Source organism: Durotheca rogersii, assembly GCF_024521655.1.
Source record: "Durotheca rogersii strain YMJ 92031201 chromosome Unknown GGS23scaffold_34, whole genome shotgun sequence".
NCBI classification, from domain to species: domain Eukaryota; kingdom Fungi; phylum Ascomycota; class Sordariomycetes; order Xylariales; family Xylariaceae; genus Durotheca; species Durotheca rogersii.
Window position 1 is genome coordinate 156416 of NW_026251265.1, and position 24868 is coordinate 181283.

The window sequence follows — 24868 nt, forward strand, 5'->3', positions numbered from 1 at the left end:
GCCGAGGTTACGTGCTAGGGAAAGGTTATTGCGCTGACTACTTAGTCATCTAATTCGTTCCCTTTGTAGAACCCTTGGAAAGCTGTGAAAGCGATAATTGCGTTTTCTAGGAGCACGCGAAGACTAGATATTGAGCAAGGGACAGCTGATCAACGGACGAGGCGATGGAGGACCTTGGTGCTGAGTCCCCTAGAACACCTCTACAGTTGTGACGCCGCTAACAGGACTCACCGGCACTGGGAATTTGGGCCTTCCAAGTGGAGGATTTGGTAAGTTTGGAGCAAGCACGGATGGTCCTGGACCGCCGGTAGAACCGGGGTAAGACTACTCACTCACTTCGATCCATCTTGCCTCGTCTCACCCAGTGATAAGTTTGATATCCTTTTGAATCTGAGCATGATCCTGATACGTCGCGTGGTAATCTTCAAGGGTGGGGGTCCACACTGGTTGCTCGAACTCCTTAGGGTAGAAGCCTGAATTCTCCCAGTCAAGGATGGCAGCGACATCCATGGTCTCCTCGTTAAGCATGATGTTCGCTCGAGAGAGATCGCAGTGACAAAGGACCAGACGCTCCCCCGGAGTCGCTTCTCGTGGCTCCCACGTTGGCCGACTGTCGTATTCAAGGATGCGCTGCGGTGGGCAGACGAAGCCCTCGAGTCCGGTGGTATTCGATGTGATCCGCTGGAGCTCTGGCAGGACTACGCTCTGAATGGAGCGGTTTGCTTTTCCGGCAGCGATGGTCTCGCATACCTTGCACTCCCCAGAAGCGACATGTTCATATCCGGGCCGGGCGCGACATTGCTGTCCTACTTCGAACGCTTCAATACCATACACTCGTTCCGTTTCGAGGAATGTAGCGCCGTTTTCGCGTCGATCAAATCGAATGACCTTAGGTACGCGAATGCAAGTGTTTGCCGCGACGAGTTGCAATGGACGTATTCGTTCCTAAGTCGATGGGGCCCCCATCGCCAGAGAAATGGCTCGCCAGTGCGTTTACTTATTGGTCGCTCAGATTCCGCGTACTCGCTTTTGGTAAATGTTCGGTGAGCGTGTAGGTCTTGGTGCCGAGTGGGATGAATTGGGCCATCTTGCCATGTCATGGTGGTCGTGGAGATGATGGGTGTGCGTGGGATGCCAAAATGTCGGGAAAATTGTGTCCTGTGTGCATCCAAGGGGATTGGTTAGCTTATGTGTTGAGCCTCAGGCATTAAAACAGCCAGCCCCGCCGACGATACCTACTGTCTGTAGCTGATTCGTTGACTGGGCGCGGTGTTATGGGGGAGTCCACGTGCGAACTGTAGGGAAGAAGACGGGTACGTGGGATAGCGGAAGGACGAAGGATTAATCTCAATGAATTTGAATTCCATAATGCTATACGTCTTGGGTCCTTCTGGGTTCCGCGAAAGATCTCCTTCGTCCGATATTATATATTCAAATTAAATTAATGAGGTGTTATATCTAGCTGCTTTATCCCCCGTGGGACGACAACTCGGACCCACCAGGTCTTAGGCCGTTATCCTATGCTCCTATCTAGAGCAGCACGGTATTTTCCACCGCCCCCAGCCAGTGATGGTGTTCTTGAATGGCTCAACTCGCACTTCCTCCTCGCTTTAGGAGTCTCCCGTCTCTTTTGCAGCTCCGTTTCTAAACTGGACAGGATGTCCTGAGCCGTAAGTCTATCAGCTACCATGTTGAGTCGGCTAATGGACGTAACGGGAAAGGTGTCGAGGGAACCGTACTACAAAGACGAATGGCAGGGTGAGAATGGGTCCACTCCATTCCATCGATCAGAGCTTCTAACTCTGCCAATATTACTGCGGGGTTTTCCTTGATGCGAGAAGGATAGCGTTGGGAGAGTAAGGGTCGCTGATTCGGCGAGCGGTAAGGATGAGAGGCTAAGTGGTCTGGTAACGAGAATGGAACGGCTGCGTGGTTCCCGTATAGTAATTTTTACCTAAGGCGATACCAGCAATCAATCAGATAGCCACGGAAGCCGAGAAAATTCTTGCGGGGGGTAGGGGGTTGAACGACGACGCGAGGAAATGATCGCGCCTATGCTATCCCTAGGAGTTTCATCGCTCTCCGTAGTGTTCCTCGTTGTTCTTCAGGGCCCATCCGCATCGCGTGAGCCAGAACATGGCCATGGGCGGCGTGGTCAGCAGGCCCAACACGCCTCCTTGAATCAACTTGAAGATTTGCGGCGCCCACAACTTCTCGTAGTACCAGTCGCCGTCATACCAGCTGCCCGCCAAGACGAGAAAGCCGATGCTAGCGCCCCAGACGACCGGGAAGATTGCCACGACTACGAGCATGATCCGCAAGATCTGGGAGAAGAGGAAGCCCAGCCAGTGAGAAAAGCTCCCGGCTTCGTGTGCCTGCTCTGGCCGATCCAGGAACATGAACCACCTCATAAAGCGGCCCTTAGGTTCGGGTATGAAGCCGATGGAATGCACACCGCCCTTCTTTAGGTCCCAGTTGACGAGAAAGAGCTCGACATGCCAGGTGATGAGACACTGGATGATGATGGTGACCGCCGCATCACCAGCGAGCGTGTTGGGAAATTGGAACAGTCGAATGGGCCTCGCTACCGTGTCCTGGTTTGCATACATGGCTACGGTCGAGTCAGCATGCGGCTTCATCGTACCGGCGGTGAAGATGGGCGAGTGGGCAAATACCGTACGCGATGGCGAAGTTAATGCCACCAGACAATACCAGCGAGCCGATTCCATCTAGAATGAATATGTAGAAGATCTGGTGGGCGGTGAACTTGTCGGTTGGTTCCTTGAACCCCTCGTCAATGCTCCTTAGGATCTCCTGGCGCGGGCGGGCGACAATCGAGGTTTCGGCGGCTTCGGCGGATTCAGCGCTGGCTTCCACGTCTGCCGGGTGCCCAGACGTTGCCGGCTTGAAGAGGGGATTCGTCGCCCAGGACATGGCTGGCGCGTCTGCGAGTAGAGCTACGGCGAAGGGCGACGAGGGCGGCGGGAATTTGAGACTGGGTGGGATATTCTAGCACCACGCGCGTCATTTCATGGCGATGGGCACGAGCGTGAGAAGTCGAAAGAGCCGGGGGTCGGTCGAGCTGCGGAATTAGAGCGGTGAGGACTGCGCGGATTAGCTAGTTGTCAGTAGGAGAGGAGCAGGAGAATGTGGTGACGGAGAGAACGAACCTCTTTGACAGTGAGGCCACGAGGCCACTTTGAGCTCCGACGACGGTGTGCATACGGAGGTATTGTTATCGTAAGAAACAAGCATGTCTGTCTGCTGGTCTTCAGTGTTTAAAGAATGAAGGGAGCCAGAGCTAGGGCCAGTTTCTTGGCAGGGTCCGGACCAGGATCAGGCGGACTTGCGACGGATCCCCGAAGCCTTCAAGGTGTGTAGGTACCCAAGACAGGGAGTCCTCAGGTGACGGCTCCTACCGGATGTCTCGGCGTCCACTAGAGCAACGAAAGGAAGCACACGGACGCCGGACGAAGACGCCATTGGGCGCCCGTGATCGAGCTGGCGACACAGATCTTGATAAGCACGATTCCGCCGCTGCCGTTGCCGGTTCGTGCCATGGCCTAGGCACCTAGGGACCTCGATGTTTCCATTGGATGTAAGTTTCAGGGTACGTGCACATAAGTGCTGGATCTCCGTCGCTTGACTCGGTCAACCTCGTTTCTCAGGAGAAAGGTGAGGTTGAGAGACAGGCGGACATTTCTTCATAGGTGTTGAGAGAGAGCAGGTTGGCAGACCAGCCCGACTAGCCCCATGTGGCTCGCCCCTAAGCGAGTCAAGGCTTCCTGAAGATTCTATTCGCTAATAGGTTAGGATGAGGTTTATTCAATTACTGAAGCTACCACTGCCACCGCCACCAACACCACCATCACTCCCATCACTATTACCAAGTCGGTATACTACCACTACCACTGTTTATTATGATGCTTAAAAATGCAATTAAAGGACAATCAATTTCATTTTATTTGGTTCTGAACTCTTTAATACTCTTATTGCAGTTGGCGCGGTAGGACTACATATAGTCCTTGTCGGGTTTCCAGTGAGTATTTATATGGGTCTCGCACACGTTCACCATCCATCATTCGGCTTCGATTGTTGGGTATCACAAATCGCCAGCTAGATAGCTATTCACTCTTTTGATCGCCACCCTTCGCCATGCCTTTCGTATATCCTTTTTAGATCCTGTCTCTCCCAGCTGCCGCTAGAAAGAAAGCCCGACATCCCTCTTCGGTCGATTAATGTTACTTTTTGCCGAAAGTAGAACCCCGAGTGTAGAATGCCTTGATATTCAAAGAAGTCGAGAAGACATCTGACGGATCGTATGTCGCCTTAAGGTCCTGCAGCCGCTCATAATGGCGTATGCCGTAATACCTCGCAGGGTGGTAGCCAACGACAGGAGATGCTGCGTAGGATAGATACTTATCACGAGTACCTCCTTGGATGGAGAGGAAGGCATCGGTAGCGTGGCTATAAACATTCGAAGTCGTAGCGCCTTCAGTCCTAATCCAAGTGTTGATGGTGTATGCACCGTCGCGATGGGGAAAAGACGTGGCGTTTGAGGGGAAGGTGTTTGGGATGCCGCCTCGCATATCGAACAGGAACAGCCAGTTATTCGGGGCACGTCCAGAGTTGTAGAGTTTGTCAATGAAGTTGTCGATACTGCTGTTCGTGGGAAGATCCGAGAGAGGTACCATCCTATCTTCGCTGTGGAAGTGCGATTGTGCCGGAAAGACACTCCGAGTACCTTCAAATTGCGAACGCATCAGCGTCAGCCACGAGTCATGGGCGGTGATGTTGCTGTCCTCATGGTTGATGTGTGGAATTCTGGTAAAAAGGTCGAGCACGTCAAGATCTGTCGGATGTCCAATGAAAACTCCCATAAAATCGAGGCCGCTTTGCGTGAATTGACAGCTGACGCTGATGTTCACGGGAAAATCGGAATTGCGGATCAGCTGGTGGTATGCTTTGACCGACTCGGCTAGAATGGTTGTATCGTTGCTCCGGACCGGATAAGTAAACTCGATGATCGACTCAGGCTCAGAGAAGGTCTTAAACTTGAACTCGGTAACGATGCCGAAACTCGCAGCAGCTCCACGAATGGCCCAAAACAAGTCGGAGGATTCGTCTGCTGTCGCCCGGACGACTTGGCCGTTTGACAAGACGACTTCAGCCTCCGTCATGACATCTAAGGTATAACCAAACATGCGGCTTGAGAAACCCATGCCGCCTACGGTGGCATGGCCGCCGACACCAACGTTGTAGTGAATCCCATGGGGCATCAGACGTTTACCGTTTGCGTACAAGCCCTCGACAAGAGAGCTCAAGCGGTGGCCAGAGCCAACAGTCGCGATGCCCTCCTCGTCGATTGACAGCTGTTGGAAGCCACCAACATCAACCACCACGATACCATCCCCCGTGCCAATACCTAACAACAATTAGCGAATCTGGTCATCACATGGCGAGACCTATTCATACTTCTATTGATATAGTCGTGCCCGCCACTTCTGGCTTGAACCTTCCGACCCTGCCTCGCAGCACAAAGGACAATGGAAGAGACTTCTCCCGTGGTATTTGGATAAGCAACAGCAAATGGAGTGCGTGGGTAATTGAGATTGTATGGACGAACATGCTGTTCAATGAAATTCGTGTCGTTGGAGAACTGCAACCGAGCTATATCAGCGATCGCGTCCGCTAGGCATGCCCGCAGCTCTTGTGGACCTCTTCGGACATGTTGTTCGCTGGACGATACAACTGTAGCCGAGGCTGCGGTCATGGCCACCCCCATGACTGTAAAAAGGCGAGGAACGAGCATGTTGGGCACAGCGCAGACAGAAGGTAAAAGGATTGGTGATGATGACCCGCTCAGACCAGCACAAAGCCTGAAGGTCTAGTTTAAGTAGTCCATCGCATCGTACTGAGAGAACAATCAACTCCGCGGCTGCCGAATGAATTATCCGAGTTAAGAAGATGCCTATTAACAAGCTGTTATTGGTTCAGGTGAAGACAGTTGAGGGTTAGTATAGTACTTGTTGGGATGTCGAGATTGCCGGGAGCCGCGCGTAGCGATGAGACCGAATTCGTCGAACCCCCTTTACGTTGTTGCGCCCCGCGGCCGCCGGAGTTGCGAATTGGCATACGCTAAGAGACTACTCCGCGGTGCCCCATCCATGAAGGCCCCCATCAGCTTGCCTATCTTCGCCCATGCCATGATCGCAGTATGCGCATCCTTTCTGCCCAGGATAGCCGTCGTTTCCGGCAAACCAGCCTCGGATGCCGCCGGCAGCAACCGCAAGCTTTAGCTTCCCAGTGACCTGGTACAGTTTGGCCTCAACTTGTATACTAAGATAGCCCCGACAAACATCCAGAGCCTCGTCGGCGTCTTGGGCTGGGTGGCTGATAACGCGAGCCAGGGACGCGTTGCAGGACAAGTATGACCGGCTTGCAAGAGTTGCTCCAGCGGTTCGAGCCAGGGGCTGACGTAGACAGCTCTATGTAGGTATTCACAGCCTAGCGCCGGTAAAGATGTCCTGCTGCTAGTAGCCTATATTGAATGGGGGCCCATGTAGCGAGAAGACACTGGAAGTTCTTGCCAGCTCCCGTCAGGGCAGCTTAGGGAGGGCCAGGCCAGTGCTTGCAGTCTGCATGGTGGTAGCATGCGGCCGAAGGATCCGTTTGACACGTTAGAAGATTTGGATCGGTAGTTCGAGGAGGGTTTCCTCTGGGGTCTTGACACGATGAAATTCTTAACTCAGTAGCAACATTGTAGAGATGTTCCCAACGGTATGACGTCTGTAAAGCATGATTCTCGAGTGGTTGTTGGCTTCGTGTTCGGGTGCACGGGGCCGCTATGGGGAAGATAATAAGCCAGGTAATACCTCTTTACGGTACCGAGCCAACAATGTTTCGAGGGTTGAGTCGACATGTGATAGGTAGCTGAAGGCATTTGTAAGGAAATTCAAGGAAATTCAAGGCAGCCTAGGCGTAAGTCTCATTTGTATGCAGTGCATACTCAGAGTAACACTATCTCTTGGCTGTAGCCATCGCGTCGCCCGGGATCCGGTCGGCCCCCGAACTTCCGTCTTCCATGCTCGTCGGAAATAGCACGACACGGATCTGCAGCTCCCGGACGGTGGAGAAACTTATACAACCCTTGGGTTCGTCCCCCATAACAGCTCTAAAGAGCGATTCCCAGCGACCTTAGCTGTTTACAATCGCAAGACCTTTCCAGATTCCTTGTTTACTCTTAAATAGAGTTATCGGGAAAACATGTTATCGTTTCTTTTACTCATCGGCGCGCTGCTGCCGATCTGTTTCCTCCGAAACGTCGACAAGTTCTTCCTCTTGACTAAACCCATCTCCACGACCTCTCAAAACGAGCCATTGCCGGGCATGGCATAGGTACCAAAGCGGCCGGCCGCTTAATCATTACGTAATTGCGCGGCATATGCCCGAACCATATTAATCTGAACGAGGAAAGGATGTTCAACAATGCCGGTGGTTGCACGGGCGGAATATACATCGTCCACGCCAGTAAGTCACTTTACCGCCGAGCATTCGCCCTCAATCAACGTCCCCTTGGCGACTAATACGAGGCCCTAGGTCTTACCGAATACACCATTATCTTTGGAACTGCCGTCGGCACCGAAGGCCACAGCGGCCGTCATCTTCTCGATAACTACTTCTATATCCTGACCGGCACCTAGCCTGCCTACAACCCTGACGAATACAAACTAGAGGTCTATCTGCCCGGCAGCTAGCACCACCCGCCTCGCGGTAGCGCCCAGAAGTACATGATGCCCTCGGCATGCGTCGCGCTCGAATATTCCCGGGGGTGGATTCCTGCAAAGCTATTCTTCGGTTTCGCTGACTCACTCACCAGCACCCTAGACTCCCCCACACTTTGGATCAGTATTTGTGTGACCACTCGGGAGACCATTGAGAAATTGATAAGACTGAAGGTGTGAGCTTTGGACAAGCAGCATATGGGATTCGGGTTGGCTCAATGAACTCGTGTTGAGATAGAAAGCTATGGCGAACAGCTTCTGATCTTATGGGAAAGAAGGAAATAGAGGCATATGTAATACTATTCGGTGACGGCGATGTATTAGAAAAGAAACGGCGCGAAGGCTAGAGATTCTGTCAGGCTGCTTCATAATAGACATGAAAACCCCGCAGAGACACCGGCAGTCGATCGGTGCGTCCCAGTTTAACCACGCTCTCCGGACGGCTTTTGATCAGCTTACCTGAAAACTCGTTCGCCGATCACCAAGATCCCCTGTTTTCGTTTGCTTATTATCCCCTTTAAAGGGCCGTGCCCGTTTTTGCCTAGTTTCGCTTGATTATTTTCACCTTATTTTTCGCCCGTGCCTTGATAGCGATCCACCAGCGGTGCCGTTGATCGGCAGTTACCTTTCACACGCGCCGTGGATGGCGATATCAGTCAATCATCACCAATCAGATCAGATCAGATCAGTTGCAAGGGGCTTGCCAGCTTGATAGCCCGTGGCGTAGCAACGTGATTCGACGCATATCAACTAGGAGGATAAACGTCTCATTTGACATCGCCAATGCCATCTGTCTCCGCCGCCCACCACTCCTGCATCGTTCTCAGCCGATCTGTCCTCTCTTTTGCCAACTGCCGTCCGGCATCTGTCTTCATCATGCCCTCCAAGTGAAGCAGCTTCTCTCCAAAATGTGCCATTGTCTGCTCCAGGGACCGACCTTTCGCACCTCCGAACGTGAAAGTCCGCCCGATGCCCACGGCACCGATAGCATCTAGCCTATCGGCATCCTGCACGATCGCCAACTCGGGATAAACCTTGATGAGCTCCAACACGCGCGCTGGGTCCTTGACCTCTCCCGAGTAGCTGACACCTAGACAGATCGCCTGGACTGTATTCGCGATGTCGACGGGGCTGCCCAGCGAGATGAGCACATCGTGGACAAGACGTGAGCCATCTTCGCCGGGCTTGAGGTACTTCTTGTCACCTACATCGTGTAGTAACGCTGAAAGGATGACTATGTGGCGAGAGGTGCCCGGCACTGAGGCCTGGATGTGGCAGGCGAGGTGAACAACGCGGCGGATATGGTCAAAGTCGTGGGAGGGGTCGTAGTGGGACATGTAGTCCTTGACATAATTCGTCACCTTGGCAACGAGGGACTCGATCGCAGTACGGTCCATAGGTGGCCCCTCGTTTTGTACCGTCATCTCCTTCATTGACAGCGCACCAGCTCTAGTGCTTGATCCTGTATTGATGATTCGGGTTCAAAGTGTATGTCTCGAAACGAGTGGTAGATTGTTCCTAAGTGAGGTTGAAAGATAGTAAATAAGGTTCCTAGTTTAACGTTAGAGTGAGACGTTAGCCCCACGAGTTCGGAGTCGCATAGCTGGAATATTAAAATTAATAAAAAAACACTTGTTTTTAGCTTGAGGGTAATATTTTTAATAAATAAACACAACTTGCTTGGTAGACGAAAATCCTACCTTAGTAGTTGTGTGATTCTTAAAACAGTGGGCATAGAATTTTCTCACACGCCTTCATAAAAGAAAGTCTACATTTTTAATGTAAATTACTTATAATATATTTATAACAATAAATTTTTATAAAATTTTTATTCTAAATTCTAAAATTTTCTTAACTTTTCTATTTCATTATAATTAAAAATAAAAAGAGTTTAAATAAAGTTATATTGTTTTTAAATATAAATATATTATAAAATCGCAGCATACATACGAGCTTAAACCCAAAGGCCGCCGGAGATTCAATACCTACATGGGCGAGCTATTTACTAAAGCGGACTTGCCTAGAGGCACTCCTAAGAAACCCTGGACGGTCGCGACAGGAAGGTACGCGATGCGGACGGCGGACGCGGTACTAAGGTACTTAGGCCCTGGGGCACATTAAGCGTTTGACTACCCCTCTTTCTAAAATGAGGGGTAGCCGAACGGATCGTTTGTTCGGTCGTTTGTCTGATCGTTTGTAGTAGATATCCTTATGTACGATGGATTAGCGACAGCGAGAGGCATGAGTCAGTCGCCGTATACGGGAATGCACTTAGGTATTACCTGGCTCGAAAGGATTCCGTTACAAAAGCAAACCCTCTGGGAGGTTCTTCATGAGTAGGGCGATTCATTAGAATGGAGTAATCACCCGTTGACGGATTATTATATAAGGAGCTTGCCGGCGCGCCCTCTAACGGCCTTCTCTCTCTATTCTCTCCCAGTACAGCTTCACTTATGAATAGGCGGACCTTTTTCATTTGGCGAATATTAGCTTCCGGAACCGCGATAGGAAGATACTTAACTCCATAACGAAAAGGGTACTTGCCAATAGCAAAGGTAGGTCAGGTACTAACCTGCAACCGCTCAGTTAAATATACCTACCTAGCGTGTATGCTAATCACGCCCCCTCCGGCCTTAAGAGTTCACTTATAAAAAAATCCCGTAGGACTCTCCAACTCCGCACATAAGTAGAGAGCAGAGACGTTCGTTTCCCATTACCCTCTGCTTAGCTCTACTCAGCTTCGTCGTAAGTCCTCAAGCCATGGCTGAGCAACTTCCTATCGTCGATCTCACGGCGTACTACGCCGGGGGCCCACAGCTCCGGGACGCCCAGCATGCCATTCAAGCAATGCATGCCGCAGCCTCGAAATGGGGCTTCTTTCTCATTACCGGGACCCAGGTGTCTCCACAGACCCAATCCTCCCTTCTTTCCGTCTCGCGGAGCTTCTTCGACCTACCACTCGCCGCCAAGACAGCCCTGGACGTGAGTAATGGCGGTGTCGCCTGGCGCGGCTATATGCCGCTCGGCGGGGAGCATACCCACGGTCGCCTCGACTGGAAGGAGGGCCTGTACGTGGGCCCTGAGCACACCGATGACCATCCACTCGCCGGCCTCCCGCTGCATGGACGGAACCAGTTCCCCGACCAGGAGCTCCCCGACATGAGGCCCACTGTGCTGGAGTACGTGGACAAAGTCACGGAACTAGGAAAGACGCTGACGGACATGTTCTCTCTGGGGTTGGGATTGGGTCAGGATGAGCTGCGGCAGGCTCTTCTGGAACCGGAGCCGGTCGTGCTCTTTCGGTGCTTCAAGTATGCGCCAGTCAAGGCAGATGCTCTTCAGGGGGCGGCTCCTGAGGAGCCGAAGAACGGAAATAGTGAGAAGAGCTTTGGCATCGGCGAACATACTGGTTGGAAAGCTCCAGAATATCAGCTGGTCTGGGGAACTCGCTAATTTGGCGCCGTAGATTTCGGGTTTCTTACCATTCTGAAGGTAGACTCGCCCGGCCTCCAGGTCAGTATAGCCTTGGAACGTCCCTAGTTCTGGTAACCCTGCCTCACAGCTTAGTTTAGATCCTATCCCCGTCCGATGAGTGGATAGATGTGCCGGTTGTAGAAAATTCCTTTGTAGTGAACAGTAAGCCGAACATTCAGTTCACTCTTGATACCTTTACAGTCGTCCAAACACTGACTTACCACCAAGTCGGCGATATGTTCGACCAACTCACCCACGGCCGATATCGATCTCGACCGCATCGCGTCCTCCGGCCAGGACCCGACAGCGCGCCGCGCTTCTCTTTCCCCCTCTTTTTCGATTTCGCATGGAATGCTAAGATGGTTCGGCTGTCACTAGACCACCTGCCCCCATTGTCTGATGAGGAGAAGCTGTTGGCCAAGAAGCGCTGGGCCGCCACCACGTTCCGTGAGGTTGAAGGGCGGTGGTCACAGTACCTAGCGCGCAAGGTACAGAAAGTGTTTCCAGACTTGAAGATCCCGGATTTTGAACCAAACGCTGCACCTTCGACGAGGTTCACAAGGGTGGTGGGGGTCGAGTCATCTACCTAGATGACGATCCCTCTCGCAACGGTATACGCTGCTCGGGGAAATAGCCAAGGTTTCTCCTTCAAAGCTGTAGGTAGTAATTTGAAAGTGAATGTCCTCGTCTGATCTGATCCGTGAGCTCGCGGGAGGGAATATCTGCAAGGGAAAGACATGCATGTGTGAGCAGTACGCCAGCCCGACTTCTCACGATTACTTTACATATATCCCCAATTTTCACCCTCCTCGCACATGCCCTGATAGAAACCTTCGCAGCAAGCTGGAGACCGGCAGCATTGCATATGAAGAAATCAGCGACGGACGAGTCGGCATTAAGCTCTCAACTCGCCTACTAGGCTAAATAACCTAAGAGTTGCGAAGCCGTGGTCCGGGTTGTTTGTTTCTGCGAGAGAAAATACGCCCCCGGATGTTTCCAGGGCAGCCATGGTGTTACGGTAGTAGTTTTTGGGAAAGTTAACGATCTCTGGAGTGGATGCGAGTAGCTGTTGGCGAACCGATACACAAGCCCCCTTCTGGATAGCCACGTTCCCCACGGCTTCCGGAAAATGTGTGTTCCGCACCCAAGCCAGACAAGCGAGCGGCAGCCCTGATCCGGTATTCGTTGTTTGTTAGACTAGCTTGAAAATTCCGGCGGTATGGGACAATAGCTGGAGAGCGAACGGGATTGTGCGGAGAGTATTACCCATACCTATATCATATCCTTCGTGCCCTCTAGAATGAAGCCCGCGCAATGGACGTTAAAGGGGCTCATTAAATACGGAGAAGAGTGACCCTACTGAAAGTCGACGGTCCGGAAGCCGCCATGGTGTATTAGATGGCCAAGGGGTTTGATATTGGTAAGGAGAGCAACCTCAAGCAATGGGGTTCGATAAGTATAAAATACAGTGCTTGGTACATCTACAATGAAGACATGGAGGCAAACCCTCAAGGCTAGGATCAGTTAAGCAACTGACAACTGTATGTAACCTTGACACCGATAATATTATGTCCTTACCAGACTTTGCTCTCGGGGTACTCCTCTAACGCAGCCAGGGTTTCGTTCCAGAGCTTCTTTTGCACGGCCTGGCCTTCAGCCGAGAGCACGAATTTCGAAAAACTACGATAGATACCCGACGGGTCAGCATCAGTGCGTTCGGTCGCCGAATCAGTAAGAGAAGGGGGGGAAGAGGGGGAAGATAGCTCTTACGGCTTGACTGCCTGCTCGCTCAGGTACGCCCCGTGGCTGTCCGGGTGCGCCACGACAGCGTCGGTCAGGAAGCGGGCGCCCACGTCGGCGCTCCACGCGAGGTACCTGCCGGCGGCGGCGGAGCTGGGGTCGGCGCGGTGGAACTCAGTCATGCACCAGCCGGGGTTGACCATATTCACAAGGATCTCGCTGGCGTCCGTGTGCGCGGCGAGCTCGCGCGCCCACAGGATCAGCAGCAGCTTCGACAGGCTGTAGCGGCCGGGCCCCGGCTGGAACGACGCCGGGTCGTCGAGCCACGGCAGGATCTGCTGGTCGGCCGACGACGGCGCCGCGATGTCCTGCACCGGAGACAGGAACGCGAGGCTCGACGTCGTGAAGGTGATGCGCGCCGGGGTCCCGGTCAGCGCCGAGGCGCGACGGAGCGGGTCGAGCAGGATTAGCGACAGGAGCGCGGGGCCTAGGTAGTTCACCTAGGTACGAAGTGGTTAGCTCGCGGCTCTCGGTACGCGGGCGCGGACTTGGCGGGATTGGGACCATCCCAAAAGAATACGCGGAAGAGACGGCGGTGGTGCGCCGGGGCTGTGGCAACCCGGGAGATATGTGAGCGGACGGGCTATTAGATGTCCTCACCTGTACGTGTGTCTCGTGGCCGGTGGGCGACTTGCTGTAATCTAACCGCTTCATCCCGGCATTCAGGAGCAGGATGTCGAGCCGGTCGAGCCCCTGGGCCTTGCGCGCGAACGCGAGGATGCTCTCAGGCGACTCCTGATCCAGCTGCCATACTTCCACGCTGCACTTGGGGCTCGCGCTCACGATGGAGGCGCGGGCCTCTTCGCCCTTGGCTGGACTCCGCACGGCGAGGATGAGGCGCGAAAGACCGTGGGCAGCGAGCTCCTTGGCGGCCTCGAAGCCAAGACCGACGTTTGAGCCTGTCACTATCGCTGTCTTTCCGTCGAGCTTGACATCGGCGGGCAGAGGCTTCGGCTTGAAGGTCAGTTGATACCACAGTATCGATGCCACTGTCGATGCTGCCTCCATGGCGGGCGACGGGGAGGTTGATGTGCTTGGGTTTGCACGTTGGTGCTTCGTCTAGCGATTGATCGAACCGAGGAAACGTTTCCCTTCGGAAATAGCTGTGGCTGAGTTAGTCAAAGCGCCCCCCTTCGGACGGCCGCTTGGCGGACGCTGTTTTGCTGTGCAACATCGCGGAAGACCGCAGGCCCGTCCGTAATTAATATTTAACGGATACGAGACGTAAATACATACCTACACAGAGTCTTCTGTAATACTTGAAAGTAGCCAGTTGCCTGGGCTTCCGGTGTTTTTTTATTGTGCGAAGATATCTAGGTAAGGAATGATGCCTGATATACCAACTAAACCGTTTGCTCTGAGGTATTATTTGCCTTATTATTTTATCCCGGGAAAACTGGCGAGGAAATGAATCATCACCGTGCGGACGAAGTAGCAGCCATTGCTCATCATCGCAACGTACGTTGTTCCGCCTGCTAAACCGCCGCCTCGGTGTAATACCCAGCCTTCATGGTGTAGTCGTGCGTGACCCTCCCAGCAATACCTACCCCCTCGTACGGTTCCGTCGATGGTATCTACGCAGGTACGCAATCCTACCCATGACCACCCTCCTGCACCCGGATGGAGCTGTGTAGGAGAGCTCCGCCTCCAGCTTGCAGGGTGTTCTAGAAAAACATTACCTAGAATAGCCACGTTAACCTTCCGTCTATGCGTCGTGACACCGATGCAGCGGGGGTCGGTTTCGCATGGTCGAGCTCGTCTTCCCGCACATCATCTTGCAGTGGCCGATCTGCACAGAGCCAGATGTATCCTGTTGACAGATCTCTCAGGTCCCCTTACCCCCATCCCCTCAGACTTTTTGTCTTTGGGATGGGTAGCTACACTAAGAATAGCGCTCGCCTCCACTGATCGTCCGTGTCTGAGGGTCACGACCTATCGATGCGTAACTCCCCCGGGCATCTATCTGGGGTGTGGGTGGATGTATGCACGTAAGGGGTAGGGTATATAGACGTAGATAGAGGAAAGGTGTAAGAGGTAGGTATCGCGGGATCGGATTGTCCTCGTTTAGATGTACCTATACGTGGGACAAGAGGCGGCGATCTATCGACTCTGGGCGCAGAGGATTCGTGGATGCTCGGCAGGGTAACATGTTCCTTATTCCCTAAGCGGAAGTCAGCAGAATGAATACCTCGTCAAGGAACCGGTTGACGACCGGCATAACTAAACACGTAGCCGAAGAGGGGAACTGCTTAACGAGGGCGGTGGCCCGGAATTAACGTGTCAGCTTCCCAGGTGTTCCCTCTACTTATCCCGTTTGGCATGCCTGTCCCGTCGTCGTGGTGCATTCACGATGCTGCCCACCTCGTCCCGTCCCACCATTTCTCCAAGTCTCCCGTGGATTCGTCAGCACGACAAATTCCCAGTCTAGACTCCGCTGATCACCACAGCATAAGCACTGGTAGCTTGCTCCTCCGGTCGCATTTTCGCTCCCGGCTGGAGGGATTATCCTCTGTTCTTGGGCCTGTGGCTGCCAACCTCGGACATACGAGGCGCGCGAGCGCGAGACGGAAATCCTGAATCGTCACACCTACAAATTTATGCTTGCTACTGGACCAGCAGCGGGCAGGAGAGGGGCATGGGGCGAACCAGCAGATCTGACTACTGTCTTTGTACACGATAGTTGACGAAGGCCGAGTGTGAGAGCAAGTCTAGAACGCGGGATCGTGGTCCTCTTGTGTAGGCTCCCAAGTGCTACACCCAGCACATCCAGCACACACACACACACGCACGCACGCACAGTCGGGGTTACGTAGGACTTTCGACACCCCTTGCCACGCGCAATGATCCGCGAGATTATTAGGAGCCTGCCTCGTTGGTGTGTAACTTACGTAGGCCTTTTCGAAAAGTGCATGGCCGTGTCGGAAATCACTTCGAGCTCCTGCGGAATCGCTGTAAAGATATAGAATCCACGGGATATTTGCATGATCTTGGTAGCTATGGGCGGTCACCTCGCGTACGTAGACGTATTTCACTGCTGTCTCCGTGACAGAGGGGAGGGGGAGGGGAAGGGGGAGGGTGGTACTCTATATAATAACACAGTCCCAAGCGGGCGGGGATCGGAGGTAGGTATTATGTGCGGTCACAGAAGCTGGGTAGATCATCATCCTTGCTGTGACATCCCACCTCGTCTCTCGGCGAACTTCCATTCGTAGGCTGATACCGGTGCTGAGTATCAGCATTCTATGCTATCACCTACAGAAGCTCACGCGTAAAAGTCCCAGTGGGATCAAATTCCCTCTTCAGGGCCCTGAGCCTACGAATCCTGTCGTCGCCCTTATACCGGTATTCCAAAGCATCCTCGCGGCTGGTGTTGGTGTAGGAAACGAAGGCCTCCTCGTTAGTGCCAACTCGCATGCACTCCTGTGCCTTCTGATCCATCTTGGCTACGAAGTCGTGATGAGCTCCGTCGGTGTACCAGCTCAACACGTTGCTAGCCCAGGCGGCGTTAGATTTAGAAAGGAAAAAAGAAACGGGGGGCATTCAGAAACGGGTTGGGAAAATACGTACAGCCAATAATCCACGTTCTCGTGGCCGAAGGACGATTTTAGCTCCCTCTTTGCTCGGCACGGGCTATGCCACTCCACGTTATACCCGGAGCGGGCGGCATCGGGACAGGTTGCGACCAGTTCGGCATGGAGCTCAGCAAGCTTCTTGAAGTTCTCGGTGCTCCAGCCGGTTAGGCCGATCTGGGTGAACTTCTTGAAGTCTCCCTTGACACAGACCCAATCGAGATGGTCGCTGTGCTTCTCAAACGTAGACGGAATCAACACCTGCTGGACCGGGCCGATATCGACTAGGGGCTGGAACAGCTTCGCGGCCTCTTCGGCGGAGCAGAACACCTGCGGTGCCACTAGCAGAACCTGCTGCTTCAAGTCCGGAGGCGCCTGCACGATCATGACGTGACCCGCCGATACGTGTTCCTTGCTCTCTATGATTGTCTGCAGAGCGGTGCAGACGGCGTCGAGCTGCTGCAGGAGGAATATGTAGGTGCCGCACATGCGCTGACCCTCGTCGTTGCCCAGTAGAGAGTATGGGTAAGTCCTAATGGTCAACTCCGTGACTAGGCCTAGGAACTGGCCGGCGCCGCGAAGCCCCCATAGGAGCTCCGGGTTCTGAGATTCCGACACTGCCACAAGCTCTCCCTGGGCGGTTACGAGCTTCGCAGAAACGATATTCTCGCTGCCATAGCCGACGAAGGGAGTGTAGATGCTGATGCCGCCACCGATGTAGTACGGGATCACGCCAACGGTGTTGCCGTTGCCGACGGCTAGCGAATAGGTGAGCGTGCGTAGAGAGGAGAAAGTAGTAGAAGCTAGATAGAGGCTGTCCTCTCTCCCATACCTGCAAATTGCCTATGGGGGTGCAACGCAGCTTGAAGATCGGTCATCAAGGTACCGCCCCTGACAGTAGCGACGTTCTCGGCGGCGTCGTATGCGACACCCTTGTACCGACTCAGGTCGATAATAATCCCGTCCTTTCCGATCGTCGACCACGGGCTGTGGCCACCCGACGCGGGGACGAAGGGGACGGAAGCCCTTACGGCCTCTCGGACCGCGTGTATGACATCTTCCTCACTCGCAGGCTGGACGATGGCAAACGGGATCTTCACATCATAGTTAGACCACCGGTCCAGCGTAGCCGTGAAGTCCGGGGACTTCTCATCCCTGAGGATCTTGGACGAGGGCGAGAGCTTGGTGGCGAGGGCGGACAGGAAGTCTTCGCTGGCCATGGCTGGATACGTAGGTAGGAGGAGAAATTGAGGGAGTCGAGGGGATGAAGTAGACGACAGAATGTCTTGACCGTCCAGGAATTGGCGTGCGAGAAGTTAGAGCAGACAATTCCTCGTGTAAATGCTGCTGGCGCTGTTTCGTTGGTGCTTTATGGTGTAGCAACTAGCCGACAGGTAAGACGGCGGGAGGTGCCAGTCCCAGGAAAAGGACGCCGAGAGTCCGAGATGCTGCATTGTTACGCACGCCGCGGGGTAATATTGATAGTAGTCTTGAGATGGGTAATGGGCAAGCGTCCAGGTACGTTGGTAGTAAAAATGCGTGAGACCAACACGATGAGGCCACGGTCGAGGCGGCGCTGTAGCGGTTCTGCCTCTGTAGCATGCTGCCTAACAGTTTTAAACCGGCCCTGGGAACTGGGAACCATATAACCAATGTAACCAGGAACTTGTGACCCGACAAGTAGCCCGCGACAAGGGCAGGAAATAACAACGGTGCACAACTAACGCACAGAAAACTATCGGCAGGTATACTAGGTACCTACAGTAAGTGAGAGGTATCTGCCAAAACCCTCCGATGTGCCAGGTGCATCATCGCACAGAGGTACGTACAATACTGCTGCTGTAGGAGGCAGTTGGTAGGGCTTAGAGGTACCTCCCGAGGATCCCGGGCACTTACCAGTACCGGTTAGCTGGTGGAGGAACCAGGGCGGGGAGTGGGCCCTTGAGCCGGTATCCTATACATAGGTACCTAAGGTACCTACCTACCGCATACATCGGGTACATGCATGCCCTTGCTTAGCCCGGCCCCTTCGAGAACAACCCAGGCAGGAGCACGACGTAGTACGGCGTAGTACAACGTAATAATATGCACGGCGCCCATACGGCACAGAGGCAAGTGCCTTCGGAGAGGTAGAGAGGTACCTCCTTAGGTACCTAGGTACCTGTATTATTAGACTAGATGTATTCCCGCCGAGAATGGTAAGTAGATCCTTCGGTGCTTAGAAGACGGGTTTACCCTTTTACCGCTGTTAGGGCTTGGAGCTATGGGCCATCTGCCCTAACACCACCACGGGGTTTCCTAGAGGGCGCCCATCGCGTACTGCTGCTTCTTCAATGGGTGATCCTTCAGGTGCGCGCAGTCAGTCATTAGATATCCTCGTTCTCGACGGCTCTGCGACTGCTACAGACATTATATTACACAGATATCCTGTACCTATATCTAGTTGCGAGATATTAGTTACTGCTATGCCACTACTACTAGGTAATCGGATCCAGATCTGCTAGGCCGCCGAACTCTCGGCCTGGATCTTAGTGTTGACCACGATTCGGTTGTTGGGTATTGCTTCCAGCGCATGCTCCTCAAACCCCGCCGAGGTAACTTGTCCAGAACCTCCCACCCGGGTCAGCGATTCCTCGTCTTCGAGGCGCTGGTGGTACGCCGTATGGGTGGACCGCTTGTGCGAGCTCAGCCCGGACGAACCACCCGACGCGCCCAAGGTAGTGCGCTTCTTCAGCACGCCCCGGAACAGCGGCGCGTACGTCGGCAGACAGCAACCTAGGAGCCCAACCTCATTCTCGGCCAAGTGCCAGAACAATGTGCCCGCTGTGTACCAGGTAATGTCCGAGAAGTAGACGAGCGGATTGGCGGTGGTGAAAGAAATCACCCATCCGAAGATGATAGTCCGTGTGATACCGATGGCGACGACACTAAGCAGTCCGTTAGCCTTCTCGTCCCGGCGCTGCGCGGGGCTTCGACGGCGGGGCACATCGCTGGGGAAGCAGTGGAGAAATGGAGGACTAGAGAGAGGGCTTATACACTCACATGGATCCCAAGAGGAAGATACCAGCAACGCCGACTTTCTCCCTCCAGGGCAGTTGGAGCTGCCACAGGTGAGGAACGGGCAGGATGAAGATGACCACGTCGAGGATGAGGTCGGAGATGGCTAAAGAAAAGTAGAAGGGCTGCACCGTTATGCACGAGTCTCCGTACTCGATCTCGAACTTCTCCCAGAGCGTCGAGACCGGCGTGCACTGCAACGCGACGGTAAACGTGAAAGCGATGCCCCAGGCGACGGTGATGCCGATGAAGACATCGTTGATGACGCGGAAAGACCGAACCGAGAATATGCGGCGGAAGAAGAGGAGCACCGAAAGCTTGATGACCCAGAGGCCGACCGTCCCGAGAAGTTGGTAGGTGTACTTGGTCTTCTCGTACACGTACAGCTGCGTGGTGTGTGCGACTTGGCCGTCGACGAGCTCCTGGTGGCTTCCCAGCCCTCCGGCCTCCGTTGCTGTGCCGCCCCGTTAGTCTGGCCGTTCTGGCAGCCTCCCTCGACTGCGGCACGTACCGATGATCTGGGTTATCGAGAGCCCGATGCAGATGAGCATCGACGGGATGGTGATCAAGTCGTCGATTCCAACCTTGGCCCAACTCACCGATCGCGCATAGAATCTGACCCCTACGGAGATTATGGGGAGAATGATGAAGAAGACGGCCGTCCCGACCAAGACGGACCGGGGATACGGATTGTAGTTGGGATCGAGGTAAGGGTTAGACATTTCGACGCACGGATGCCAGATAGATTCATCTCTCGGTGTGAGCGGATCTCAGGGCGCATCCAGCGTTGCCTCTCCCCCTCTCTCGCGACGCAGACGAGCTTATAAGGTGGCGATATTCTGAGGCTCCGTAGACTTCTGGGAACTTCGACTTCTGCTAGGTATAGCCTCTCGATGTCAATGTACGGGCCTAGACTTGGTGATATCGATGCGACCTCGGGGCAGGAACTCAACGATTCGGAGACTAGAAACGGGGTTTAATATGAAGCAACCCGTGTACGCTTCGACCCTTGGGTACTACGCAAGCAAAAAACCACCCGCCTAAATGGGTAAAGCTGATATGAAACCCAGTCTGTTAAAGGATCGAATTCAAGGGATCCTGTATCTGGTTTGAATCGTGTGAATCAGACCGTACCGCGAAGGCGAGCAGGATTTGCCTGGACCTAAAAGTGGACAGCAGACGTGATGCTGAAACCTATCTAGGCTATCGTCTTCCCTCCAGGGACGCCGCGAATACGTGGGCCGCGAGGTCTTTTGTATCGCCCCCGGCTAATCGTGACTGAGGACCTGCCTACTTGCCATCTAAGCTGCTGGCGGGATTATACGCACCTCGAGTGAGACGGGATGGATGCTACACAGCTTGTCTCCAAACCAATATTTAGCGATCCTACCCATACAGCTGAACCTGATCGGATATAACTCGTGCTTATTTCATGCCGCCCTAGCTACGGCGAGAAAAGTATCATCCACGCTTACTACGCATAATGCCACTGGAACTCTGGCCAAACCGCGGCTGGGAAGATTACGATGTCGGATCCGGCATACCCTCTCGGCCGTCTGGGGCCGTATCTAGCAATGCTCGGGATGGCACAGGCACGCAGAGGGCCACATTATCCGCATGATATGGCACGAATTCGACGAGGAAAGGCATTGTACCTATATCACTTACTACCTGACACCTACTATCTGACGTTGCTGCGTTATAGGTACCTAGCTCAGGTAGTAACGGTACTACCTCACAGGCCCTGGTCGCCGACCCCGGTCGGGCGATGCATCGAAGCTAAGTATTGGCTACACTGCTGACTCGGATCAACCTCCTGGTCCCAACTGGAGATAAGTAAAGGCTGACATAATTGCAACTAGCAGAGCGCCTCGTGACCAGATTTGATCCCGCCACAGGCAGGTTGATAACTATAAAGGGCCGTCTTACAACTGCCCGCGCTTACTGAATCAAGTATAAATATAACCCTTCCTTTCATTTTTCTCACCTTTCGTTTTATCCCCAAAAGGAGATCAGCGGCAGCAAATGCAGTTAGTGGGGAGTTCACGGTAAGTCGTCCTCTCGGCTCTGCCGACGAGCGGAAACCGGATCGCGATTCCTAGCCACCACTCCTAGCCAAGGGAAAAGCAAGGAAACAGCGCTGCCACTGGTACTTAATTGAACGGTCGAAATTCGCTCGCTATGAGTAGGCATGCTGGCGCACACCCCCTTGGGCGTGGGGTTGGATGGCAAGGCATAGGTGGGTTAGCAAGCCGCGATTAAGCCCGTCGTTGGTGGGTAACGGGTAAATATGGAACATGCCGATTCTCAAGAGTATGGAGAAGTGCTTAACTATGGGTGTTTCGACGTCGGCACATCGCAACCCAACTACGCTGAAATTCTGCAACGGGAAACCAGCAGAATGCGCCTGTGATGCGACGAAACTGTAAGTATACCCACCTCCCTCCCTCCTAAGGAGGGTCTCGCAGCGTGTAGAGAAGCGGACGCCGAAAACAGCCTGACGCAATAAGGTGCGGGAAAGGACCAGCAAGGTGTAGGGGCATCACGGCCCTGATAATTGTTGAAGCCAGTCACTCGAGAGCGAGTCCGGCCAAATAAAATGGTGGAAGGCGACGCGTGGACGCGCGGCAACGATCCAAGCGAGCTCACAGTCGAGGGTGCCATTTTCAATCGCCAGAGGTATTATTAAAGATCGGGAAGGTATAAAATGGGCAATTCCTATCGTATACTGCCGCCTCTCACCGCTGTGCCGAGTAGGTATTAATTCCCGAGCCAGGCTTCAAGTCCCCCGTCCGGCCCTGACTTGCCCTCCTTCCCACCCCCATAGCCTACTGCCACCCCGTTACCCGACAGAGGGAACCGAGTGCCCTGGCCGAACGAAAGCCCTGGTCGCTCTGAAACGTCGACTGATACCTAGCAGTCCGGTAGTCGTTGCGGATTTCCTTGATGAAGGTCAAAAAGACGGACCAGACGCCCTCGGGAGATGCTGTTCTATCCGGACTTCATATTTGCATAGTCGGCGGCGGCGTGGTCGGGCTTGTCGGCGGCATCTTCCTGCGCCAGTATGGGTTCCGAGTGACGATACTCGAGAGGGACACTACTCTCAAAACCGTAAGTGATGCAGGCGCGTGGGTGGTTGGTGGCCTTTTGACTGAAAGCGCTGTCTCTCGAGATCGGTGCTGGTATCCAGCTGCACCCGAACGCCGTGCGGGTGCTTCAGGACCTCGGAATCTACGAGAAGATCCGCTCGAAATCCGTCGTTCCCCCGTCCATCATCCTCAAAGAGTATACGACGGGAGAAATATTACATAACCAAGACTTGTTAGAGCCGGCAAGGAAGTACGGCGCCCCGGTCCTGACCTTGCATCGAGGTGACCTACGCGGACTCTTGTACGACGGGGCCGTCGCAGAGGGGGTCGACGTCAGGCATGGAGTCAGCATCGATCTCGGCGACATAGACCTGGTCAACGGTGTTGTGAAGCTATCCGGCCAGTCTGAGGTGCTTCGTGCCGATCTAATTATAGGCGCAGACGGCGCGCACTCGGTTGTCCGAGAAGCCTTGGCAGGGCGAAAAGACGAGGCAGTCCCTCACGGCAAGGTCGTCAATCGGATCCTGATCGAGGAGAAGGCTATAGCAGCGGTGCCAAGCCTACGGTATCTGGTCGAGAAACCCAACATTATCGTGTGGTTGGGCCCCGAGTGCCAGGCTGTCACCTATGTACTGGACGGCACGTTCAACATTGCCTTCACTTGGCCGTCATCCTTGGACCCTAACGATATGTTTTTCGGTCCCCAACCGGTGGACTTGGACGAGTTCCGGTCCCGTCTCGACAATTGGGAGCCCGAGCTTCGCGATCTTGTCGGCCTTGCAGAGCACTCTCTACGCTGGATGCTCTTCGAGCCCATAGTAGATGACAAAGAGACGCCATGGGTCGATACGCGAGGCAAATTTTGTATCGTCGGCGATGCTGCCCACCGGGTGCTACCGTATCTGTAGGTGTTTACTATCGCCGTCTGTCCCACCACCGCGCCTCGGCATGCGCATGGATTCTTAGGATTCTCGAGCTAACGTCCAACGCGTCTCCTATAGGGCACAGGGGGCGGCCATTGGCATCGAGTCGATTGCGCTCCTGGCGCATCTGCTAGCCAAGGTGGAGGACAGGGGCCAGATCAAGGACTGTCTGGACATCTACCAACGTCTCCGCAAGGAGAGGACCAGCCAGATCAGCCGTGCGACGCTGAAGAACGGGCGAAACTGGCAAATGGCCGACGGGCCCTTGAAAGAGGAACGGAACAGGGTGTTTTTGACGGAAGTCCCGACGGCGGGATTTCCCAACCTGTTGGCGGACCCGTTCTTCCAGGAATGGCTATGGGGGTACGACGCGTCGAAAGCGGCCGACGAGGCCTGGTCGCGATACAAGCCAGTCCGGGAAGGGAAGGAGTTGAAGGGCAAGGGGTAAGAACTTGATATACCTGGCGTGGGAAGCATGGAGGTGGGTGTGAAGGTGGGTAGGTAGGTAGACAGGTAGATGGATGGGTAGGTAAGTAGGTAGGTAGGTAGGTAGGTAGGTATTAGGGGCCCACAGGTAGAGCATCGGTTTTCCGAAAAATATCACGAGATGCCCCGCGCCTTGCTGGACAGAGAGGATTTAGTCTCTAACCTGGGCGGGACTTGGCATCAGCATCGGGTTCCAATCGGTTACGCGGTTTGGCGAGAAGCTACCTAATGCGGTAAACAGGCCAAAAACAGCTGCGCGATTAGGGGAGATCCTAAAGCTTAGCAGCCCACAACTCCTAACGTCGGAAGCACCCGCAGGCCCCTTGCGGCATACGACGGCATTGCGACGCATACGAACAGAACTAGAGGCAGGCCGTTCTACTTGGCTGGACCCGGCGTATGTACCTAGCCGTAGGTACCTACCTATATAGAGGTAGCTACGGGCAGGCCAGGTCGTCACGTAGCACTGCTAGTATAGCCTATGGCTTGGCGCTGCATAGGTACTTCTTGCACCTACAGTCACCGAACATATACGTTAAATACCTACCTAATCTATAGGAGGTAGATACCTAACCTAAGGTGCCTATTCCTATCTTAGGCACATCGCCTGAAGTTGGGCACGTTCTGATGCAAGTGACACGCGTACCTGCACTCCATCACCTAACCTACCACTCCTATTAGCGCTG

At 53.9% G+C, this 24868-nt stretch overlaps 10 protein-coding genes across 10 annotated transcripts; 3 read left to right on the plus strand and 7 right to left on the minus strand.

The window, feature by feature from the left end:
- Positions 1 to 41: 41 nt before the first annotated feature.
- On the minus strand, positions 42 to 1087 carry GGS23DRAFT_600558 (uncharacterized protein; the record flags this gene model as incomplete). The annotated part of the gene is made up of 4 exons (XM_051519095.1): positions 42 to 106; positions 232 to 296; positions 362 to 806; positions 1024 to 1087. 4 exons carry the CDS (start codon positions 1085 to 1087, stop codon positions 42 to 44), a joined length of 639 nt encoding a protein of 212 aa, XP_051367979.1.
- Positions 1088 to 1936: 849 nt separating this feature from the next.
- GGS23DRAFT_327543 (uncharacterized protein) lies at positions 1937 to 3853 on the minus strand. Its single transcript, XM_051512933.1, has 3 exons — positions 3580 to 3853; positions 2676 to 2879; positions 1937 to 2611 (listed from the first exon to the last, which is right to left on the minus strand). The coding sequence occupies exons 1-3, from the start codon at positions 3620 to 3622 to the stop codon at positions 2073 to 2075; spliced, it is 786 nt and encodes a 261-aa protein (XP_051367980.1). The 5' UTR covers positions 3623 to 3853; the 3' UTR covers positions 1937 to 2072.
- A 1-nt stretch (position 3854) lies between these two features.
- On the minus strand, positions 3855 to 5938 carry GGS23DRAFT_327400 (FAD-binding domain-containing protein). The gene is made up of 2 exons (XM_051512932.1): positions 5476 to 5938; positions 3855 to 5425 (listed from the first exon to the last, which is right to left on the minus strand). The coding sequence occupies exons 1-2, from the start codon at positions 5810 to 5812 to the stop codon at positions 4242 to 4244; spliced, it is 1521 nt and encodes a 506-aa protein (XP_051367981.1). The 5' UTR covers positions 5813 to 5938; the 3' UTR covers positions 3855 to 4241.
- A 1540-nt stretch (positions 5939 to 7478) lies between these two features.
- GGS23DRAFT_600561 (ERG2/sigma1 receptor-like protein) lies at positions 7479 to 7703 on the plus strand (the record flags this gene model as incomplete). The annotated part of the gene is made up of 2 exons (XM_051519096.1): positions 7479 to 7530; positions 7600 to 7703. 2 exons carry the CDS (start codon positions 7479 to 7481, stop codon positions 7701 to 7703), a joined length of 156 nt encoding a protein of 51 aa, XP_051367982.1.
- Positions 7704 to 8551: 848 nt separating this feature from the next.
- On the minus strand, positions 8552 to 9181 carry GGS23DRAFT_607631 (hydrolase; the record flags this gene model as incomplete). The annotated part of the gene is made up of 1 exon (XM_051520077.1): positions 8552 to 9181. One exon carries the CDS (start codon positions 9179 to 9181, stop codon positions 8552 to 8554), a length of 630 nt encoding a protein of 209 aa, XP_051367983.1.
- Positions 9182 to 10444: 1263 nt separating this feature from the next.
- GGS23DRAFT_327585 (uncharacterized protein) lies at positions 10445 to 12445 on the plus strand. The gene is made up of 4 exons (XM_051512935.1): positions 10445 to 11193; positions 11251 to 11297; positions 11357 to 11420; positions 11487 to 12445. Exons 1-4 carry the CDS (start codon positions 10545 to 10547, stop codon positions 11846 to 11848), a joined length of 1122 nt encoding a protein of 373 aa, XP_051367984.1. The 5' UTR covers positions 10445 to 10544; the 3' UTR covers positions 11849 to 12445.
- Positions 12366 to 14317, minus strand: GGS23DRAFT_327578 (NAD(P)-binding protein). Its single transcript, XM_051512934.1, has 6 exons — positions 14295 to 14317; positions 13659 to 14161; positions 13029 to 13498; positions 12796 to 12938; positions 12531 to 12614; positions 12366 to 12428 (listed from the first exon to the last, which is right to left on the minus strand). Exons 2-4 carry the CDS (start codon positions 14064 to 14066, stop codon positions 12833 to 12835), a joined length of 984 nt encoding a protein of 327 aa, XP_051367985.1. The 5' UTR covers positions 14067 to 14161; positions 14295 to 14317; the 3' UTR covers positions 12366 to 12428; positions 12531 to 12614; positions 12796 to 12832.
- A 1466-nt stretch (positions 14318 to 15783) lies between these two features.
- Positions 15784 to 18281, minus strand: GGS23DRAFT_586414 (FAD-binding domain-containing protein). Its single transcript, XM_051517432.1, has 3 exons — positions 17460 to 18281; positions 16626 to 17385; positions 15784 to 16548 (listed from the first exon to the last, which is right to left on the minus strand). The coding sequence occupies exons 1-3, from the start codon at positions 17845 to 17847 to the stop codon at positions 16311 to 16313; spliced, it is 1386 nt and encodes a 461-aa protein (XP_051367986.1). The 5' UTR covers positions 17848 to 18281; the 3' UTR covers positions 15784 to 16310.
- A 719-nt stretch (positions 18282 to 19000) lies between these two features.
- Positions 19001 to 21071, minus strand: GGS23DRAFT_586416 (uncharacterized protein). Its single transcript, XM_051517433.1, has 3 exons — positions 20196 to 21071; positions 19670 to 20138; positions 19001 to 19554 (listed from the first exon to the last, which is right to left on the minus strand). Exons 1-3 carry the CDS (start codon positions 20404 to 20406, stop codon positions 19128 to 19130), a joined length of 1107 nt encoding a protein of 368 aa, XP_051367987.1. The 5' UTR covers positions 20407 to 21071; the 3' UTR covers positions 19001 to 19127.
- Positions 21072 to 22345: 1274 nt separating this feature from the next.
- On the plus strand, positions 22346 to 24239 carry GGS23DRAFT_327745 (FAD binding domain-containing protein). Its single transcript, XM_051512936.1, has 4 exons — positions 22346 to 22437; positions 22605 to 22795; positions 22857 to 23677; positions 23775 to 24239. Exons 2-4 carry the CDS (start codon positions 22631 to 22633, stop codon positions 24142 to 24144), a joined length of 1356 nt encoding a protein of 451 aa, XP_051367988.1. The 5' UTR covers positions 22346 to 22437; positions 22605 to 22630; the 3' UTR covers positions 24145 to 24239.
- Positions 24240 to 24868: the final 629 nt, after the last annotated feature.

Bases quoted from the DNA above. Each gene is read 5' to 3' on its own strand.
- GGS23DRAFT_327543 (XM_051512933.1), bottom strand. From the start codon at position 3,622: ATGTGCACGTACCCTGAAACTTACATCCAATGGAAACATCGAG. The intron at 2,880-3,579 runs GTCCCTAGGTGC...GGCACCCGGCAG, and splicing joins CATCCAATGGAAACATCGAG to ACGTGGAAGCCAGCGCTGAA. The intron at 2,612-2,675 runs GTATTTGCCCAC...ACTCGACCGTAG, and splicing joins TAACTTCGCCATCGCGTACG to CCATGTATGCAAACCAGGAC.
- GGS23DRAFT_327400 (XM_051512932.1), bottom strand. From the start codon at position 5,812: ATGCTCGTTCCTCGCCTTTTTACAGTCATGGGGGTGGCCATGACCGCA. The intron at 5,426-5,475 runs GTATGAATAGGT...AATTGTTGTTAG, and splicing joins GCACGACTATATCAATAGAA to GTATTGGCACGGGGGATGGT.
- GGS23DRAFT_327585 (XM_051512935.1), top strand. From the start codon at position 10,545: ATGGCTGAGCAACTTCCTATCGTCGATCTCACGGCGTACTACGCCGGG. The intron at 11,298-11,356 runs GTCAGTATAGCC...AGCTTAGTTTAG, and splicing joins TAGACTCGCCCGGCCTCCAG to ATCCTATCCCCGTCCGATGA. The intron at 11,421-11,486 runs GTAAGCCGAACA...CTTACCACCAAG, and splicing joins AAATTCCTTTGTAGTGAACA to TCGGCGATATGTTCGACCAA.
- GGS23DRAFT_327578 (XM_051512934.1), bottom strand. From the start codon at position 14,066: ATGGAGGCAGCATCGACAGTGGCATCGATACTGTGGTATCAACTGACC. The intron at 13,499-13,658 runs GTGAGGACATCT...CTTCGTACCTAG, and splicing joins GCCACGAGACACACGTACAG to GTGAACTACCTAGGCCCCGC. The intron at 12,939-13,028 runs GTAAGAGCTATC...TATCTATCGTAG, and splicing joins AGCGAGCAGGCAGTCAAGCC to TTTTTCGAAATTCGTGCTCT.
- GGS23DRAFT_586414 (XM_051517432.1), bottom strand. From the start codon at position 17,847: ATGGCCAGCGAAGACTTCCTGTCCGCCCTCGCCACCAAGCTCTCGCCC. The intron at 17,386-17,459 runs GTATGGGAGAGA...CCTATTCGCTAG, and splicing joins CCCCCATAGGCAATTTGCAG to CCGTCGGCAACGGCAACACC. The intron at 16,549-16,625 runs GTACGTATTTTC...CGCCTGGGCTAG, and splicing joins GAGAACGTGGATTATTGGCT to CAACGTGTTGAGCTGGTACA.
- GGS23DRAFT_586416 (XM_051517433.1), bottom strand. From the start codon at position 20,406: ATGTCTAACCCTTACCTCGATCCCAACTACAATCCGTATCCCCGGTCC. The intron at 20,139-20,195 runs GTACGTGCCGCA...GGGGCGGCACAG, and splicing joins CTCGATAACCCAGATCATCG to CAACGGAGGCCGGAGGGCTG. The intron at 19,555-19,669 runs GTGAGTGTATAA...CGGACTGCTTAG, and splicing joins ATCTTCCTCTTGGGATCCAT to TGTCGTCGCCATCGGTATCA.
- GGS23DRAFT_327745 (XM_051512936.1), top strand. From the start codon at position 22,631: ATGAAGGTCAAAAAGACGGACCAGACGCCCTCGGGAGATGCTGTTCTA. The intron at 22,796-22,856 runs GTAAGTGATGCA...CTGTCTCTCGAG, and splicing joins GGGACACTACTCTCAAAACC to ATCGGTGCTGGTATCCAGCT. The intron at 23,678-23,774 runs GTAGGTGTTTAC...CGTCTCCTATAG, and splicing joins CACCGGGTGCTACCGTATCT to GGCACAGGGGGCGGCCATTG.